Here is a 21,466-nt window from a genome sequence, read left to right on the forward strand (position 1 = left end):
GCCTCCTATGAACACCAAATGAAGATGTGTCTTGGGCTGAGCCGTGAAATGATAGGTCTTCACCGTGTAGTTTTGATGTGATGGTTTGCCAAATTTGCCTTCCTCATTCACACCCCTTCAATTTGCTCTTGGATTGGAATGATTTTTCTCATTTTGAGCAAAATCATTTACATGCTTGCCTGGGGAACGTAAGTGCCGTTCCTCTAAGGCAAGTGAGTGTTGATTATAGTCATAAGGCTAAATATTTGGGGTAGACATAGAGGTGATAGGAGCCTCTTTGATACTTAAAGTACATATGAATTTTCACTCACTTGCGCAAGATTTCTGAGGAAAAGTCAAACAGTTGTCGGTCCTCATAGAAAATAAAGAAACTCAAATGAGATCTCATTAATATCACAACTGAGATTACTGTATATGTAAAGACTCCTGGTTCTCTGATTTGTCTCCTGAGAATAAGACCCAAATAATCTCACATTTGATCTCTAGAATGTTTGGAAGAGATTTCAACAATACCTGTGTCTCCAAGTCAGAGATTTTAGAATTAACAAACAATTCTTATCAAATTTTTCCTAGACCAGTCCACTTTTATATTATAGCATTCTACTTTTACTTTTTCAACAATTGTGTCATTTGTTTATTTTGATTTATTAAAGAATTTTAGTAGAAACATCTTTTATAGGAATAGTTCACAAAATAGCTAAAAAATTAAAATTCTCTCATAATTAACACCCTCAGGTCATCCCAGATGTGTAAGACATTATTGTTCTGAAGAACACAAAGATTTTTTTGTTGTTGAACATTTCAGCTCTGGTAGTCCACACAATGCTGACCAGAACTTTGAAGCTCATAAAGCACATAAAATCAGCATAAATATAATCCATACAACTTCAGTGGTTTAATCCATGTCTTCAGAAGTGACATAATAGGCGTGGGTGAGAAACAGATCAACTTTTTTTTTTACTATAAATCTCCACTTTCTCATTCACTTCCACATTCTTCTTCTTTTGCTTTCTGCTGATTCGCATTCTTCATGCATATCGCTGGTCAAAGGTGGAGATTTATAGTAAAAAGGGACATTAACCCTTTCATACGTACCATCACACATATGCGACAGTTTATAACTGGGCCCCGCAGAGTAGCGTCACACATATATTTTTCTGCAACAGTTATTTTACAAGCTGCCTGATTCAAATCGGCTTTCGCGCCAACACAGGCTGTGCTTGTAAAGCGTCTGTAATTTATATTCGCTTAAACAGTTACTCATACAGTCTTTTAAACCACATAATGTTTATTTTATATACATACATCCAACTCGTCACCAAAGTACCATGATAAAAAGTGTACAGCTCTTATATGAACAGTCAATACATCAAACCCAAGATTTATTCAAGAAAAGGATAATATTGATTGTTTCTCACCCACACCTGTCAGATCGCTTCTAAAGACATGGATTAAACCACTGGAGTCGTATGGATTACTTTTATGCTGCCTTTATCTTCGTTTGTGTTCTGCAGAAGAAAGAAAGTCATACACATCTGGGATGGCATGAGGGTGGATAAATGATGAGAGAATTTTCATTTTTGGGTGAACTATTCCTTTAAATTGATACTTAAAGGTATAGTTCAACTAAAAATGAAAAATGTGTCATTGTTTAATCTCCCTCATGTTGTTCCAAACATATGTGACTTTCTTTCTTCCGTGGAACACAAAGGAGATGTTCGATGGAATATTAGACTCAGACACCCTTCATTTTTATTGCATATTTTTTCATCTCCTTTTGCGTTCCACCGAAGAAAGAAAGTCTTATGGATTTGCAGTGACATGAGGGTAAATGATGACAAAATGTTCATTTTGGGTGAACTTTCTCTGTAAATAAAGCATAACTGAGGACTCCTGAGCTTTGACTGAGCAACCAATAAAAACATTTCTGTGAGTCTGCTTTTCGAGACTTAATAAGCCCCAAACTTTTGACCCTGTTGAGAGATTGACTTTTACTGTAATTCTCTTCACTTCCTGTGTGTAGGGGGCGGGACTACTAACCGTCTCTCGTGTCCAGTGCAGAGGTTGCCTGGTCCCCCTCCCTAACCCACCCCCATCCGTGACCTCAAGTGTGGGGGAGCATTTTCCAGGGATAAAAGAACGAATATGTAATGAAGAGAAAGGGGTGTGTGTGTGTGTGTGTGTGTGTGTGTATGTGTGTGTCAGAGATAATAGATGTATCCAGCTTGACAAGTGCTTGTTGATGGATCACTGTGAGTGGAACAGGAGAGGAGGAAGAAAGTCTTGTACCATTTTCCATCCCAAGCATGCAAGAACAGTCACTTACGCTTCAAAAAATCTTAGTAAAATCTGCCAGTGCAATAAGACACATCCAAGATGCATTCTCTGAAAACAAGCCTTAATATCTTAAGCAGTCTTGTTTTATGGAGATTTAGATATTTTTATTGTGAAACAAAACAAAGATGCTATGATTTTTTGCAGTGTACTCCTTAAAACGGCTCAAAAAGGGGAGGCTCATTGAAGCAAAGACTGCAGCTCTCAGAGTTTTAGAAACATTGTACTTTAGCTCCCTCTCTCCCCCCAGAAATCTGGTACACATGGTATGTTCCGTTTAAAAGAGAGCATGTCATCTCTCAATGCACTGTGTCCTCTCTCTAGAAGCAGCTGGTGGGAGCGCCTCTCACTCCTCTGCCTGCTGTTTCGCCTCTTTCTGTTAAATTTTTTTTTCACATACTCGCTTTCTCTCTTTGACTAACTGAAAACAGGTAGTGATTAGGTCTTTTCTGCTGGCATAAAGAGGGGAGGAGAGTCTGATTTGGGATTTTCTCTCTTCTTCAGTGTTTGTTTTGTATGTGTGGACTAAACTGTGGCAGCAGAGGAGGAATAAAGGGGGACGAACAGCTTCTTCTACCCCCTGACAGTGTGCTTGACATCATGCACCTCTGTGTGGATTTGCTTCTCAGGGCAAAATCCTGAAAATGATGGAGGACAACAAGCAGCTGGCTCAGCGGATTGATGGGGCCATCCAGTCGGCCAGCCAGGAGGTGACCAACCTGCGCTCCGAGCTCTCCATGACCAGCCGCAGACTGGCCGAGTTGGGGGCCTGCAACCCCCTGGAGAACAACCAGCAGAACCACCATCACCACCACCACCACCTCCTCCACGGTAGGAACATCTGCCAAGTTTCTGTTCAGTATATGCATTTGGGATGTCTGCATCTGGACTGTATGCTGCAGTTTTTGAACTTCTTACAGTGTATACCAGCAAATAGTTAATTTATAAGGGTGGGAGGGTGCTGGGAGCTTTTGTTAAGGGTTGAAGAGAGTGAGGAGGGGAGGAGGGGGCCAACTGATCCCGTTCTTCTGTGCCTTGTCCCGTTTCCTGGGTAGCCGGTGGGACGGCTTTCGAACACAGCTGTGAGATATCAGACGGAGAGAGGGAGTGTTTGAACCAAAGAGAAGGAAAAAATAAAGTTGGCATCAGGTTCGGCTAATGTCAAAACCCCTGCCTTTTTCTGATTCGCAGGGAATAACATGAAACACGTGGTTCAGGTCTGATACTAAGTCTTAGTTGAACTGGTGGATACTACCATTTTTCTTAAGTGTTTCCATGTTTAGATGACTTTAGTTCGAGATTGCAATCCCAATATTATTGCCAAAAGTGCTTAATGTGTTGTGGGTAATTGAAAAGAAATAGTTTTGGGAAGTTGACATGTCCTTGATGTGACATGCTGTACTCCATCGAAAACTTTTTTAAACAGCGTTTTGCTCTACATGAAATATTTGTGGTTTTAAAAATTCATTTGAAGCATGAAGGACCATTTAAAATGAACTAGTACAAGGCAAAAATGTGCTGAAAATTGTTTTTCAGAACATTACAAAAACAGACTACAGACTTTTACAGACTTTCCATTTTTGTGTGAACTATCCCTTCAACCAGTGGTGTAGTAGTGACTGAAGAGGTGGGCATACTGTGAATTTATCAAGGAATAAATAAAAATTTCGCCCCCTCATTCAAGTCCTCGGTTCACGCATGCTCATCAGCTGCTCACTGGTCAGCAGTTCTCAGTATTATGTCAGAAAGAGGCGATTCACAGTTCAGTGTACTGGTGACTCGCAAACTGCTGTGATCGACTCATTGTACTATTGACTCGAGAACTGTTACGAGCGACTCATTGTACTGTTGACTCGAGAACTGTTACGAGCGACTCATACTGTTGACTCGAGAACTGTTACTAGCGACTCACTGTACTGTTGACTCGAGAACTTTTACAAACGACTCACTGTACTGTTGACTCGAGAACTGTTACGAGCGACTCACTGTACTTTTGACTCGAGAACTGTTACGAGCGACTCACTGTACTGTTGACTCGAGAACTTTTACAAGTGACTCACTGTACTGTTGACTCGAGAACTGTTACGAGCGACTCACTGTACTGTTGACTCGAGAACTGTTACGAGCGACTCACTGTACTGTTGACTCGAGAACTGTTACGAGCGACTCACTGTACTGTTGACTCGAGAACTGTTACAAGCGACTCACTGTACTGTTGACTCGTGAACTGTTACTAGCGACTCACTGTACTGTTGACTCGAGAACTGTTACGAGCGACTCACTGTACTGTTGACTCCGGAACTGTTACGAGCGACTCACTGTACTGTTGACTCAAGAACTGTTACTAGCGACTCACTGTACTGTTGACTCATGAACTGTTGTGACCGGGGCGTTCAGTCCGATTTGTGAACAAGTTGGCGCGGTTCATTGCAAAGAAGAGTTGGCAAAAGCAGATATCATCAGTTCTAGGATCATATTACTCCCAGTTATCAGCTCATTTCGATTCAGAGTGTCAGGCACATCTGAAAGACAGGTTAAGATAGAGTAACTTGTGGATCAGTGTTGACTCGATACGCGAACTGTTTCAAACGATTCAGTCCAATTTGGTGAACTGGTTCAACTCGTTCACTAAAAAGAACCATTTCAAAGAACAATTAGTTCACGAACTGGACATCACTACTCCCACTGCTCCTTGCGTGGTTAGAGAGAATCTCTGTACACCAATTAATAAATAAATAATAATAATAATCACAATTCACTCAACGGTGCTGCGGCATCACCTCAGTATAATTAAAAGTTCCGAGTCAAAAGCCTCCTTGCTGTTCTGGTGGCCATATTTATCAAAACTCATTTTAGGAGGGCATATGCAAAATCCTTTGAAAGGTATGTGGGCATACGACATATTGAAAAACAAAGTTCATGGACATGTTTTAACCACCCTTGTACTGTAAATCACTGTGTGTACTGTGAGCAATCATTTGTGTGTTTTTGCTTATCTTTCACGTCATGCTCTTCAAAAAGGAAGCTTGGAGTGGTGATCTCCGGTTGAGATGTGGAAATCTCATAGCCTGAGGCGCGTTTCACTGCGTGTCGGCTGTAGGTCATATTAAGCGGCTCAGTCATGTGGACGAACATTGTCTAGGTGTGCAGGCGAGGATCAGCGTATTGATATTGTGTCAGGTTGATGATGTTATGGTAGTTACAGCATGCAGGGCAGCTCAGCAGGTGGTGGCACATCACTCCCCTCAGGGCTCCACTGCAGTCTGGGCAGCAGGAAGTATGTGAAGACTCTTTCAGATCAGAATAGATGGAGAGCGATAGTAAGCACCTGTTTGAACAGGTGTCATTAGCGGGAACTTTAAAAATGAATGAGACTGTATGATCAGCATGGCTCAGCACAATACCAGTGTGTCGTCCCGCCCACTCTCTCTCTCTCTGTCTCTTTTCACACGGGTGTAAGGCATCTCACTGCAGTGAGCCCACATTCCTTTTTACCAGTGCACTGACGTAATTGTTCTCCTCTATGTCTTTCTCTGTCTTTCCCCCTTTTAGGTGTGTGATTTCCAATTTTTATTTATTTATTTATTTATTTATTTTGAAGGAGCATCAGTGGCAGTCCTGATTCACTTGATTTGCCTTATGAGAGCTCAGTTGATTACCTATATGAAAGACACATGACTTAGCAGTTTGTGGTAGGTCTACAATTTTCATGCAATTGGACCTAGGTTCAAATCCTGACCATACATCTATACATAAATTTGTACAGTATACAGTATACACCGATCAGCCACAACATTAAAACCACCTGCCTAATATTGTGTAGGTCCCCCCCGTGCCACCAAAACAGCACCAATCCACATTGTTATTCTGAGATGCTATTCTTCTCACTATAATTGTACAGAGCGGTTATCTGGGTTACCGTAACCGTAATACAGTGTATATATACTGTGTGTGTGTATATATACACACTGTATATGTATATATTTGAAAGTTAATTAACTTTAAATTTTTTAAAGTTAGTTACGTTTTTTATTACAAATTATTTTGCTCAACAATCTAAAGTGGCATGTGCCCCTTCAGTTTAAATGGACATGACACATCTGTCTCATTCTGTCTCTCTATCCTCTCAGTCAGGTGACAGTTTACATGCGAGAGCCGGAGGCTGAGCGAGCAGAATGTAATCAGATACACATTCCTCTGTCCAGCTGTATGTGGGAGTCACTCTCATAGTTTAAACACAAAGCTCCCCTCCCCTCCCCTTTCAAAAACAGAATTCTTCTAATCAGGGCTTTGAGTTCACTTGCGTTCTGGTCACATCCTTCCGTCATTATCGAGCCAAGGGCTGAGGGCCATTATGTTTGTTGTGGGGCTGGATTGGATTCAATTTAATTCCGCAAATTTAGTTTTTTTTCTTCACACTAGCGGTTCGGTTGCAAATAAATATTTTCTACAAAAAGCTACAAAATCATTTATTGTTGCTAATAACTTTTTTCACTTTGTTGAAACATGAGAAATGTATGCCCTGTGTTGTAGGCGGATAGACTCTGAATATTAACTTGAAAGCAGGCCTGGGTTTAATGGGTTGTGACAGTCTAATGTAGAGATGTGGCAACCAGTGTGGCTCTGGGTCCTCTCCATCTTCAGAGATGACAATGAAGTTTAAAGTAGAAAACTACTTTTTTTTTTTTTCTGGAAAAGAAGTGAGTTTTTCTTTACCATTCAACCAGTTCTGGCAAACTTGCCGCAAATTTGCCACTCATTATTTTCACATGCAAGTGAGCTTATTATTTGCCAAAATATTTGCCAGAAGTTTGCAGCTCTTCACCGGTAGTGGTGAACCCACAGCAAACCTTTGGCAACAATGGACAATTTGCTGTGACAGGCAAACACTTCTGTGGCAAACCTGTGGCAACAATGAAGAGTTTGCAACAATGCTCATTTGCATGTGAAAATAATGAGTGGTGAATTTGCAGCAATTTTTTTATTTTTTTTGTATTTTGATTTTTGAAAGGGATGACATTCTGATCTCAAGATATGGCTTAGGTCTCTCCATCAATGTAAAACTATGGAATTTTCTTCACCTGTTTTATCACAAGCACCACTAACAAGGCAAAATTCGAATAATTACAAGGCTTTTCTACTTAAGAGTAGAGGATGTGATTATCCTTTTCAGATATAGATTCAAGTTCAGGCTAGTGTGCACCCAACCATCGGATGAATTTAAATAAGTGCTTCAGATTCATATGACATTAAGAAGGAATCACATTTGTGAACATAGTTTTGCAAACAGATTTAAACATTATTACCCATAACATAATTGGACCACGCATTTCCTCTAATTTACAATCTTGCTATCTTTCATCTACACCCCCACCCCCACCCCCGGTCAGGCGAAAAGAGAACCTCTTGCCCCCCTTAAAGGCTAACGTGCATTGTTATCAATTGCTTATTTCGACAAAATATTTGCCATATAGTATGGTAAATGTTGGTTCTTAAGTGAATGGACTGTTTTACAATCCTAAAAAATAAAACCTCAATTCAGGAGGTCAGCAGAACTCTAGACATAATATAGGCAATATTTGCAGATCATTTAAAATGGAGACAGTTGTGTTTTTTAAATCAATACTTCTCAAGCCTAATAAATTATTTAACATCGTGGCTGGTTTGTACTCAGAAGTCAAAGACTCCAAATCTTCATGTAAATGTTAGCTATCAGACTACAAAGTTCACTTTCTTACTTTGTGAAATCTACAAGTAAGACAGGTTCCAAACGATCTCCAATGCGGCTCTAAACATAAGCGATTGGAGGCGAAAAGTGTGAAAATGAAAAGCAGCGCGCCTCTGCCTCGCTAGAGAGGAGCGTTTCAACGACAAATGAGAAAATGTCTAATGGAGTGGCATCTGCACAGTCTTAACTGGTTGATTGAAGTTCTGAAGTTGCAAATTGGCTGAGTCACCATCCAGATTGAGTAAAGCTTCAGAGGTGCCATCTTAATGCATTCACGTCATATCACGCCAAAAGGCAGAAGGCATCCAACGCCTGAGAGGGAACAGGAGAAAGTAATAGTTCACCCAAATATGAATTTTCTGTCAACATTTACTAACCCTCATGCCATTCCAAACTCATTTTGACTTTCTTTCTTTCATCAAACACAAAAAGAAGAAATGTTAAATAATGTACTGTTCACTTTTTCCCCACACAATTACAATAAATGCAGACTGAAGCTTTCAAGCTTCAAAAAGAATACAAGAGCACAATAAACGTATCACAAATTTGTCCTATATGACTTGTATTCCAAGTCTTCTGAAGTCATTCGATAACTTTCTGTAAGGAACAGACTAAAATGTAAGTCCTCTACATTACCATCCTAAAAAATGCAGGCGACTTCATACAAACAAACAAGTCAGGATGGTGAATAATGTATTAGGCTTAAGAAGTATTGATTTTAGAAAACACAACTGTTTCCATTTTAAGTTATCTGCAAATACTGCATATATTAGGTCTAGATTTCTTGAAAGATTTCTTGACCTCCTGAAATGAGAATTTGTTTCTTTGGATGGTAATACGGTCCATTCACTTGTGAATCAAAATCTTGAAATAACCCTAGCTCTCCCCTCACAGAAGAAAGAAAGTCAAACGGGTGATAAGTGGGTGAGTAAAAATGACAGACTTTTCAATTTTGTGTGAACTATTCCATTAAAACAGAGTGAATGGGGGACATACTGCTATTTATACAGTAAATAGCAGAATGTCATCTAAATCAGAAGTATTTACTGTCACTTTCATATTGAATCATCAAACGATGATAGCTTCACCTCACTTAAACTACCCAAAAGAAGCTGCGACACCTAAATAATAAAAGCCAGTCTAACTTTACAATAAAAACAAAAAGTGGCCATTTGTCTCTTTTGAGCTGTGCCTTGCTGAGTAGAGTAACGCTCGTAAATGTAATGTTCCCTGCCAGCTTCACACAAAGCAGTTCTACATGCTAATACTATGTTTAAGCTGATGAAAAAGATTGTGACAAGCCATTATGAATATAACCACATGAAAGTGCTGCCAGCATCGGTGGCAATAGCCTGAAGCAGTAGGCTTGGTGTTAAGGAGCCTGCGGTGCTGCTTATGGCTCTGCAGTGCCCTTGTGATTTATGCCAACACTAGTTGGACTCGCACAAGCCAGCATGCTAAACCCCCACGACCCTGAGAAGTGATAACCAGAGGGAGATGCGATGGAGTGAACTCAAAGCAGCTGCAGATGGAGGTGACATTTTAAATTGCTTTTAAATCAGCCTTTGGGAGGTGTTACGGCTCGCTGGTTTCGTGGAATTTTATTTAGTCTGAAACGAGGATGAATATTTGAGGATTTGTTGGAAAGGTTAAGCAACGATTGGTAGTTTCACATTGCTGGGTCTTCGGCACCAGAGATGCATCTTTTCTCCCTGCAGTTTTCTTCTCAGGTTCCTCTTTTTGGAGGGTCTTTTTGAGGGGGCATCAGTGCAATGTAAAAGCCCTAGCTGACTTGTTACCCTTGGTAACATAAGACCATGGCCATCCTATGAGAAAACTACATACATGTGTAAGATGTGTTAGTCTAGTGGTAATACTAGAATTCAATACTGAATTATTTCGCCTTTAGACAGAAGCAAATGACATTGCATAATTTGAATATCCATTCTGATTGGTCCATTCTTTATTATTTTTATTATAGCCATTCTTTATGTTGTCAGCCTCATGATTAAAACTCACATGAGCTACTACGCATGAAGGAAAAATAAGAAATACATCTTTTTACATTATATGCATCAGAGTTATGCATATTAGTTGGTAAAGTGATTAAAACAACAGTTCATTTTCTCACTTTAGTTGTTGCATTTATTTTGAATTAATTTTTAGGGGGCTCACGGTCCATTGACTCTTCTGATGGAATGCCATTTTCTAGTTTGCTTTAGCTTTTCATTTGGTGTGCAAGGGGACCAGACATAACTCAGACATAAAAATGGGTGAGGTACCAGGGGCGTAGCAGACATTTTAAAAGTGGTGGGGACACAGCTGTGAGTAGGTGGATTGCACAGACCCAACACTTACAGTGCAGTATTAATATATTACAGTATATTTTAATATATAAGTGTGATATAAGTATTATATTAATATATTAATATATTTACTTTTAATATTTGTAGTATTTTAAAGATTCGAGTATTGCTAAATTTAGCTAAATCTTGTGGAGCACTTGCTTCTGTTTCACACATGACAATAAAAGAATGAGTACAATCTTGTCCTGAATAAATTATTTAATCAATTACAGTAATGGCAAACATTTATTTTTTTTTACTCTGTGCTTGTGCATTGTGGGATTTAATTGTATCCAAGTGGCTCGAGTGTTTTGACTACATTCACCAAAATTCATTCAGATCCATTTAATGATTCAGTGACCATTTCTGGTGTGAAACGAGTTAGTCACTGAATCAACGATCAAAAGAAAATGTTAATTCTTAAAAATGTCTACATACCTACAAAGAAACTTTAGTAGAGGGTTTAAGCATTAAAAGAACAAAGCAAATCTATAATTCCCCTACAGTTTGTTAGCTGCTGAGCATGACTTTTATCAAAAGACAACAATAATAGTCTTATAATAATTATAATGAGTTTCAATAACATCTGTACATTTTCATGAATAAAAGCATGTCTACATGTCTAGTTACTTCAGTAAAATGCCTAAGTGTTCTAAGAACACAGCAGATCTATCTTTTTTTCCTACAGTTTGTCGAATGCACACCAACATAGAGGTAAAAAAAGGAGCTGATACTCAAAATAGCTTTACATATTTAACACAGATCTAGTAATCTGCTTAAATTGGCAAAAACAACCGATCAAACTATTACCTCACAAACATAATGTAAAAAGCATAACTTAATGAAGACTCAGGATTGTCCTTGTTTTTTCTGCTGACAATCAAGAACGATATTCCGATAAATAACACTTGTTTGTGTTCCTCATCTCTAGATTATTATTTTAGATCAACATCAGTGCCGATATAAAACATGGATAAATGAGCATTGTTGAAAGCAACTTTGTAGAAATGAACGGAGCCGTGTTGATTAGACTGTAGACTGAAGGGTCTGTTACGTAAGGGTTGTTTCGGCTCTTGAAACTCACCTGTGATTGGCTGGATGGTCGCTTAATCAGCCCAAAATAACAAAACGCAAAGAATACAGTATACAAATCCACCATTTGGACTCGGTATGGGTTTAGCTCGGAAAAGTGCGCGGGACAAATATCATCTTTTTAAAAAGTGCAGGGGACGTGTCCCCCACATCCCCTGTGGCTGCCACACCCTTGTGAGGTACAGGGGGTGGAATGAGGTAGATATGCATTTAAAGGTAAAAAAATTAAAATTCTACTTGGCTCAAAAAGCTAAAATGATGGCCTGGAGTGAGCTCTGGTTAACTGCACTAGTGCACTTGAAAAGTACACAGCGAACAGCCTTGTTTTTAAAGAAGAGGGGAGTATCTTTCTCTCCATTCTCTCCCCATGGGACCTCCCAGTCTTCCTGTCAGCTCACTAAGTATGGGGAGAGGTTTTAGAGCCCCCTGTCCTCTCGCCCCTCTCGTCTTTTCCTTCCCCTCCAGTCTCAAAACCGCAGCGCGGCCTCCCTGAACCACACCCTGTCTGTGACCAATGCAGCGAGGTGAACTGTGTCCAAACAATAGCCTCTAGGCAGGCCTTCACCACAGGGGATGGGCAAATAACCTAGAAAAAGCACACACACATTTTTCTTTTTTGACCTTTCTTTTTTTTTTTTTTTTTTTTTTTTACCAGCTGTGAGTTTTGGTACATTTTGGGGAGAGAAAAAAAATCAGAAAAGTAGAAAAGTCTGAACCTTTGTGTCTGTTTTAAATTTAATTGAAAATATTGAACCTTGGAATCGAGTGCACCAGCGCCCACCAGCACCCACCCACTTTTTCAGCTGTCTTGGTGCCGGAATTATTTTTCCCCCATTAATTTTTTTCAATAGGGATTTCATAAAAAATCCTTAATAAAAGAGTTCTAAGACATGAAACAAAACAAACAAGCTCAGAGGTGACTCAAAACATTACAAACTTTGATTTGAATAGAAAAAGTAAATGAAAATCAGACAAAGGTACAAGACTGTGTACTCAACGTCTTTAATGAGGGACTGAACTACAATCCCATGAAGCATTGTGAATGATGTAGTCAAATTAAAAAAGTTGTTGATTATAATATAGAATCTTTATATATATATATATATATTACTTGTATATATTACTTCTGGAACCAGACTGTTGCATTCTATTAGGCTTTAGTTAATTTAACATGCCCCCACACTTGTTCATAATCATCCTACCCACCAGGCTCAAACGTTTTGTCTGTCTAAATGATAGCTGACATCAATACAACCAGTATAAATGCATTCATTTTTGCTTTGAAAGTCTAGACTGATTCTTTTAACTTTCAGACTGGAGCTGAAGGCAGCGAGTGTTAAAGGTGCTGTAAGCGATTTGTTTTTTCATGGAAAAGTTCGCAAAAAGTTGTCCTACTCCCTTAAAAATATTAATGAAATAAGTGTCCTGAGAAATCTCACCGGTCTCTGTGACAGCTGTAGTCTTTGTGAACAGCAAACAAAAATGTGTCTGTGGACATTGACGCTTTTCAACTGTCAATCATTTTACTTGTTCTCATTTGAAGCGGATCATTGAGGGAAACTCTGAATTCTAGATGATACCCAAGTTTCCGAGATGGGAGTTGTCCTAAACTTTCAACATGGCGGAGGAGAGTACAGTTTCTGTAGTGAATGACAGGTTTTGTTAATCTTTTCGAAATACAGCTAATTGTTAGCGCTTGCCGTTTTGGTCATATTCATTTACGTATATAAGCAACCATATGATGCATGTTGTACATTTTTACACCATGAAAATAGCTTGTATTTGACCAAAATTCCATTATCGTCCGGAAGCTAACTGAGTGATTTGTATTATGGTGTCAAAATAAAAGTTCCTCAAACAATATGAATGAATGAACCTGGCGTCGTCCATGTTTCCTGTTCTTTCCGACAAAAAAGCACGTGAACACGACATACTTATTATTATCACTTCAGAAGTGGGAAGTAGGATAATTCCTATAGCAAATGAAGGCAGCATAATTCAATGGCTCAGTCACGTGAAAGCTTCAGAATGCTAAAATCGCTTACAGCACCTTTAATTTCGGCTGCCCTGTTAATCCCTACTTTGGCTCTCCATCCCCTAGCAATCTGCCCATCTCTGCAGCAAGCGACAGCGACTTTAATGGTGCTAGAGGCCCTGTTGAGCTCAGCAGCAGATGGCTTCGGCCGTGCCGCTAGTCAGTGACATCAGCCGGCACTTCGTGTAGCACACAGATGCAGGCAGCTGGGCAGAATGGGGAGAAATTTGCTGCGTGTGGTGGTAGGCTTATGACAGGGGCCAAAGTAAGAGAAAGTTGGATGCAAGTAGGGGTGGGCGTTTTGACCAAAATCACAGTTACAGTAAATATCACAGTTACAGCAAATATACTGATATAGTTTTGCCGGAAATTCAACAAAAACAACAGCAACAAAAAAGGTTTATATTTTAAAAACAATTTGGTAATGCCTATTTTTGGATAATCAAGTGAATACTTTACAAATAAAAGGATCTCATTTTATGTTTTATTTGGAACTTGATGGATGCAAAGTAAAAGATGCCAGTCCATAACCATTAAAATACACTGTTTTAAAAGTATAGCCACAAGATGTTAACATTATACATGTAAACATGCTTTTGGTGTGATAAAATAAGGGATTTACCAGCATTATGGTGTTAACTTGATTACAGTTTTCCGGTGTTACCCATCACAACAACAAAGCTGTAATATTGGATATAACTTTACACATATATGGTAAATGATTTTATCATGTTATCACATATAATTTTTATATCTTATTGCTATACTTTTGAAACAGTGTTTACTTTAACGTTTATGGACTAGCCCCATTCGCTTCCACTGTCAGTACCTTACTGTGACCATGATGTTTGCTTGTTGAGAATTTTTTGAAAATTCTCTTATCATTTACTCACCCTCATGCCATCCCAGATGTGTATGACTTTCTTTCTTCTGCAGAACACAAATTATGATTTTTAGAACAGTATTTCAGCTCTGTAGGTCCATACAATGCAAAAAGCACATAAAGGCATTATAAAAGTAATCCATATGACTCCAGTGTTTTAATCCATGTCTTCTGAAGTGATATGATAGGTGTGGGTGAGAAACAGATCAATATTTAAGTCCTTTTTTGGTAGAAATTATTTTCCCAGCCCAGTAGTGGGTGATATGCATGAAGAATGCAAATCACCAAAAACACAAGAAGAAGAATATGAAAGTGAAAGTTTACAGTGGAGATCGCTTCTGAAGATATTGATTTAACCACTGGAGTCTTATGGATTACTTTCATGCTGACTTATGTGATTTTAGGAGCTTCAAAATTTTGCCACCCATTCACTTGCATTGTGTGGACCAAAAGAGCTGAGAAATTCTTCTACAAATCTTAATTTGTGTTCTAAAAATGAAAGAAAGTCACACATCTGGGATGGCAGAAGGGTGAGTAAATGATGAGAGAATTTTAAATTTTGGGTGAACTAATCCTTTAGCCTTTTTTTCTGGTCACAAAGATTCAAGAAATACATTTATTTTTATTAAATATAGATGGAGCAACATTATTTGTGTGAAAATAAATAACAACAGAAGGTTGTTTTAAATAAAACTCATAAAAAAAATAAAAATAAAAAAATGGCGAGGGGGGCCTTTTAACCCCCTCTAAACTTTACTAAACTTTCGTTTATTGACTGTCAGCTAAAATAAAGATCATGGTTATTTTTTAGTTGGCCTAATTTTTATAATACTGTCCTGCATATATTTGAGACGAGAAGAAAAATGGAGGAGTAAGTGGTGAATGCTATTTAAAAAATCGGTTTATCCTCCGTTCTCTCTGTGGCTTGGTCATCTATTGGCCATGGGAGTCTTATGAGAGGCATAATTCTATATCTAAGGAGTGAATGATCAGTGAGGGAGAGCACAGGGTCCTGTTTCATGCTTCAGTGCCACAGTGGCTACAGGCCCTTCCCTTCTTCTCTCCCCGCTCCTCATCACTTCTTCCCACTCATTCGTTCCTTCTCTTCACAGCCCATTGCGCACTGTCTGTCTCAGCCTCCCTCGCTAGACCCTCTCATCATAACACAATAAGCAGTGACACGCCACATATTTTCTCAGCAGACGATACTTTCAGGGCCGGGGCTCAGGAAATGAGACATTATGCATCCTTCAAGTCGTTTATATTGCTTCGTGGGAACCTGAGGTTTATGAAGACCATATGTTAGCCACTAAAAGGTTGATTTCTTAGCATTGGCAAGTGAAATAGTGTTTCCTGTGCCCTCTTTGGACGGATATGTTGAACATCACATCCATCCTGGTGCACATCTGGAGAGAATCTGAGGGAGAGCTCAAAGAGAGAAGCCCTTACCAGGGATTGTAGACTGGGAAGGGGGGATGTTGCTCAAGTATGCCTAGATGCAGAAGCGTCATGCACATGTGAAGTGAGGGGGCAAGTAACTATGCAAGATTTTTAAGTGGATTTGAATACAACTTCCAAACAACCTATTGTGTGAATTCTTGATTATTAAGTTGCATGATTATTGTAGGTAAAAAGGGCTTAACTAAATGCTGTGTCTGAAAACTGACGATTCTGTCGTCATTTGCTCACTCAAAACTTGTATGACTTTTTTCAAGTAGAACACAAAAAAGTACTGTGGCTACATCCACACTAATACATTTTTGTTGGAAAACACATTGATTTCGCTACATTTACACCTCTCATCCACACTGGAATAGCGTTGTCCTCCCATCGAAAACAGAGCACTTAGAAAACGACTGCATACTTTGGAAAATGATGACGTCAGGGGACTGAAAACAGAGTTTTCAAACTGAAATGGATAAGTGTGGACGTGGTCTGTGGCTGAAAATAGACAATTATAAAAAAACAAAAGAAGACAATTCTGTCATCATTTGCTCACTCAAAACTCATATAAGTTTTTTCCCATCGAAGGTAAAAAAAAGTTATGATTGAAATGTCAGTGTCTCTTTTCTATACAACGGAAATCCAAGGAGATAGTGACTGTTAAGTTTAGTCGCAATTTAGCTTAGTTTATTAAAAAAACTAAGAACTTTTATATTAGGACAGGATTTGAACCTGTGTCTCTTATCAAAGACTAACATATACATAATGAATAATTAAAGTAAGAATTCACCCAAAAATACAAATTATTTTTATCATTTATTCACCCTCATGCCATCACAGATGTGTATGACTTTCTTTCTCCTGCAGAACACAATCAAAGATTTTTAGAAGAATATTTCAGCTCTGTAGGTCCATACAATGCAAGTGAATGGTGACCAAAACTGTGTAGCTCCAAAAAGCACATAAAGGCAGCATAAAGGTAATCCATACAACTCTAGTGGTTTAATACATGTGTTCAGAAGTGATCTAATTGGTTTTGGGTGAGAACAGACCAAAATATAAACCGATCATATCACTTCAGAAGACATGAATTTTGCCACTGGAGTCGTATGGCTTACTTTTATGCTGCCTTTATGTGCCTTTTAGAGCTTCAAAGTTTTGATCACCATTCACTTGCACTGAATGGAAATATACAGATTACAGGTCAGTCTTTCCCCACTGCCTTTCTCTTTCCCTTCTCTCCTCTATAGGCAGTGTAGATAATGATCTGAGTTTCAGAATCAATCTCCCAATCTATTTTCTCTCCATCTGCACAAATCCAGCCCTGAGTTTTCACCTTAAATCAACCAAACCTTGCTTGAATCCAGACTTCAAAAGATTATAACTATGACAGGAAGTTGGAGGACGCTTGAGCAGTCATTTGAAAAGTCCTAGCTCATCCCATTTAAAATGCCCCCTTGCTTTGGCTATAAAAGAGTGAGAAAAAGACTACCTTCCTCTGGCAGTAACCATCCATTCTGAGACGAGCTCCGTCAGATTGAAATGAGAAACTGAAGTGCAAAGCGAGTTCATTTGCAAGACACTGAGTGTGACATTCAACAATAGTCGAAAGATTTGGCCAACTGCTTATTATCGCTAAATACGTTATTTGCACCCTATTTCTGTGTGATATTGAATCATGATTAGTGGGTTAAAAGGCACTCAACATGAAATGTAAGGGACATTTTACAGATCTAATTTGTTTCCAGAAGAAGCTTAAAGCATATTTGTGATGATCACAAATTCTCAGAGGAAGATTATGTCGAAATTAAGGTCCTTAGTTTGATCAGCTGTCACATGATTTGTAATTTTCTATGGTAAAGCTGCATAATAACTGGCAAAAATAGCTTGAATAAGATATTTAAACCAGCCATGATTTTGGTTACATCACATTATCAAATGATGCTGTTAATGTTCACCTTGCTTCAGATGACATTTTGATAAGATAATTACTTTTATCTTGAACTCCAGGCCACCATATGTGAACCACATGCAACAGTTCTTGTGTTGACAGTTGAAAAAATAAATCTGAGTGACTGAACTTTATTTTAGGTTTAGCAGTCTTTGCCAGTAACCAACTAGACCAACTTTCAACAGAAATTTCAGACAAATAGTGAAGGTCTTGTTCGCATGTTGCCTCTTCTGCCTTAATAAAGTACTCAACATGAATATCTTGCCAAATTTGAACTGGCCCTCAAGATAGTAATTCTTTCCCTTGAGCCTTCCATTTCTTTCTCCTTCACCATCTAGCCTCTAATAAATTTACTTTTCTCACCATATTTTGCAGACAGAGTTTTGGCTCCTCAGAAATGGAGTGGTTGAATCCTCCTTCGTCCCTGGAAAGGAAACAATTAAATTCATTCATTCACCCTTTTGAGGATGTGTGGATTGGCTTTCGTATTAAATTTTTTCCCAGACGTTTCATAATTAACCACGACTAGTCTCTCAGCTGCGGATTTGGCTGTGGAACATTGTCCTGAAACCCAACTCCAACTTTTGCTCCACCTCAAGAGCCCTGCTCAGTTTCTCTGCCAGTAGAAGGGCTGTGGGCATCACATTTGTGAACGTGAGGGGGAAGGGCCTATTGTGGTAAAACATCATCGATTACTTTTGGCTTAAAGCAAAAGAGCCACACAAAGTAGTTTTTCAAATATGTGGTTTAGATCAATGTATGGAAACTTAGTTACACTGAAAAATGGTGACTCTGATTCAGTGAACAAATGATTCAAAAAGACAAGCCAACCATCAAATGAACACTCCCATATAAAAGCAGTTTGAGCGAGAAAGAGGTAGTGAAGGTTTATTTACCTTTCTAAAGACCAACTGCAGTAGAGGAAGAAGACATTCATTTTGCAATAATAACTGTTTGTGTGCAGTACTGGAGACTTTGCCAGCCTCGAGGCAGAAAAAGATGTTGGTGGGTCAGTTATGCGAGACGCAGTGATGGTCCTACCCAATTTGGCACCCTAGGCGAGACCCTGCAGTCCCGCCCCGCCCCGTTTTTTTTTTTTTACACAAAAAAGTACAAATTCAAATATGATTAAATACATCACATATGGGTATAAACTCAATCTAGCAAAACATTAATAAAAACAATGTTGGGATGAAATATGCACATGCATGTTATGGCTTCATAAGTAGGCATCATAAATGGGTATCACAATATATAGGAATAAACTTAATGTAAAGTTCACATAAACCAAACCAAGTGGTCTAAGATGTTAAAAAAATTAAAAAAGCAAAACTGCACTGCCCTAAAGATCTATGCACATTGTACAGTATGTTTCACAGTGAGGGCATTTGTAGGATTTCATCATTACTGAGGAGTCTGGGGCCCATCAAGTACACAGTCTATTGTACCATGATGCTGAAGGGGGTCCGGGGGCATGCTCCCCTGGGAGATTTTTATTTATTTATTCAATAAATATACAATCGTTCACAGACTGCACTCGCACTCGCACACGATGATTGAATGCAGCTGCAGGCATTGTTTCAATTAACTGTAAGTAAATATCCACTTCATTCAATGTTGTTTTTGTCTTCTGTCTTCTAAAGCATAACGTTACTGTTTTACTGCATGACAAAGCACTTCAAACGATTCAGCCTGCATCAAAAGAGTGATTATTTCACGCATCGGGCATCGCTCCGATTCACGAACCCACGTTCGTGAGTCTATGGCTGTGTTCACAATGGCATACAATTCAAAATTGCAAACCTCCAGGGAATCACTTTGTAAAAACAAAGAAACCCTGAACAGAGCAGAGTCTACAAGCAAAAAGGGAAAGCGACAGAGTTCGTAATAAAAACCCGAATCAACATCGGCTTGGCTTTTCAGAGGTGGCGACAACTCCGAGATCTGAAAGGATTTAAAAGCGACCCAGAGATAGCATTTTTCTTACTCAACAGGTAAGATACTTTATTGATATGGTTTATGTGTAGTTGTGTAATCACACGCAGTGCTAGCACACGTTGTATTTTTCTTTATAACGGCAGTAATTTATAGGAATAAATCCTTTAGTCCTAGGCTTGCCAAGGACATGTGAGTCTTGAAATGATGTTGACCACTGGTTGGTAACAATGACAATCTATAAATAAGTTACTACCGTGGTCTATTTGGCCAGAATATCCTGCAGTTATAAAAACTTTACAACATTTGACCTTATCAGACTAGCAGTAATTATGTCTAATGTTAACAAACGTTGCCTAACTTTTGTAACGTCATTTATTTCAAAACATCAATGTTTCCAACAAGTCAAAACAAGATATGGCACTTACCTGCTCAGATGACATGTTTTCGAATATACGTATTTTTCCTTTCTTTCGTTAATTATTTATCCATTCGCTCTGATAAGATGTCCTGTATCCATGTGTACACCAATGCCTTGAACCACATTCGTCTGCACGGAGGAGCAGAGCCGAAGCACAACCAAAATAATGTCCTTCCACAAGACGCATGCAGTTTTATTTTTTAACCGCTAGAGGCCAAAAGTTACATAGTGTAGCTTTAATTGTGAATTGAAAACAATGGAAAAACGTAAAACTATTGTTTTAGAAATGTTGATTTTAAGTATAGAAACAATATATTTAAAGTATATTACAAAATATGCAGATAAATACCAATGTAGTAGTACTTTAAGGTTCTAGGGAGACAGACTCGGTCAGCGTTGAGGGTAACGTGATAAAAGTAATGCGTGTTACGTAATCAGATTACTTTTTCTGGTAACGAGTAAAGTAATGGAATATTTTTTTTCTTTTAGACCATAAACCAAGAAGCTCTTGCACCCAACAGTCAATGGATGTAGAAAGGAAGTCCCACCTTACAGGTAAAAGATCCAATCATCTTTTAGATACAGACATCGCCTGTCAATCAACTTGCTAAAGCGCATGCGCATTTTGTTTCAAACAAAAAACATTAGTTTGAGTGAAACGTGACTGATTCATTTGTTAATACACGCTGCATTAAAAAAATCAGTAAACGCATTTAGGCAGAGGGATTATAAGACTAGTCTTCCACTGGCCACAACATGATACACATGGTGAAATACTCGCTCAATTCACGGACTTATGTAGCCGAACTGCTCCGTGTTACAGCTCCCTGTAACTGGGAGAATGGGATGAGAAAAGACTCTGGATCAGTGGCTCCAGCCAACGTTCTACATAGATTGTGTATATGCAGGGAAAATGTCTTAATTTCTAAAAATATTCTACATTTTTGTTTTATAATAAACAAGTAGTTTGATTAATGAAACAAACAGTTTTTATGACATTTTGGTAGAGTTAAAAACGATTCCATTTAAGTTGTATCAACATGCGCCTCTGAAGTTTTGGCGTCTGTACGCACCGTGGATCAACTCAAAACAAGCGTGTACTGAGATGACCTAAGTGAAAAATATTCATTTATTCATCAGACTTATTCCTTGAACATGTTAGGCTGGCGTTCCCTACTGAATTTTATCCTGACTTGTGAAAACTAACATAACGCTTTACTTTCCAAAAATTTACTTTTTAATTAATGAAGTAACTTTTTTAAGGAGTAACGCAATATTCGAATGAGTTACTTTTAAAAG

General features: G+C 38.6%; 1 protein-coding gene across 4 annotated transcripts in view; it reads left to right on the forward strand.

Annotated features, from left to right (window-relative positions):
- LOC127427576 (kazrin-like) overlaps positions 1-21,466 on the forward strand; it is a 230,491-nt gene that overhangs the window by 96,915 nt on the left and 112,110 nt on the right. For all 4 annotated transcript variants that reach the window (XR_007894952.1, XM_051675237.1, XM_051675238.1 and 1 more), the window contains exon 4: positions 2,964-3,165. Coding sequence is in view for 3 of the 4 variants with exons in the window: in XM_051675237.1 (XP_051531197.1) it covers positions 2,964-3,165 (202 nt within the window). In the remaining variant the exon portion in view is untranslated. The remainder of the gene's footprint in view (positions 1-2,963; positions 3,166-21,466) is intronic.

The sequence above is a fragment of the Myxocyprinus asiaticus genome, chromosome 37, assembly GCF_019703515.2.
Source record: "Myxocyprinus asiaticus isolate MX2 ecotype Aquarium Trade chromosome 37, UBuf_Myxa_2, whole genome shotgun sequence".
Classification (NCBI taxonomy): domain Eukaryota; kingdom Metazoa; phylum Chordata; class Actinopteri; order Cypriniformes; family Catostomidae; genus Myxocyprinus; species Myxocyprinus asiaticus.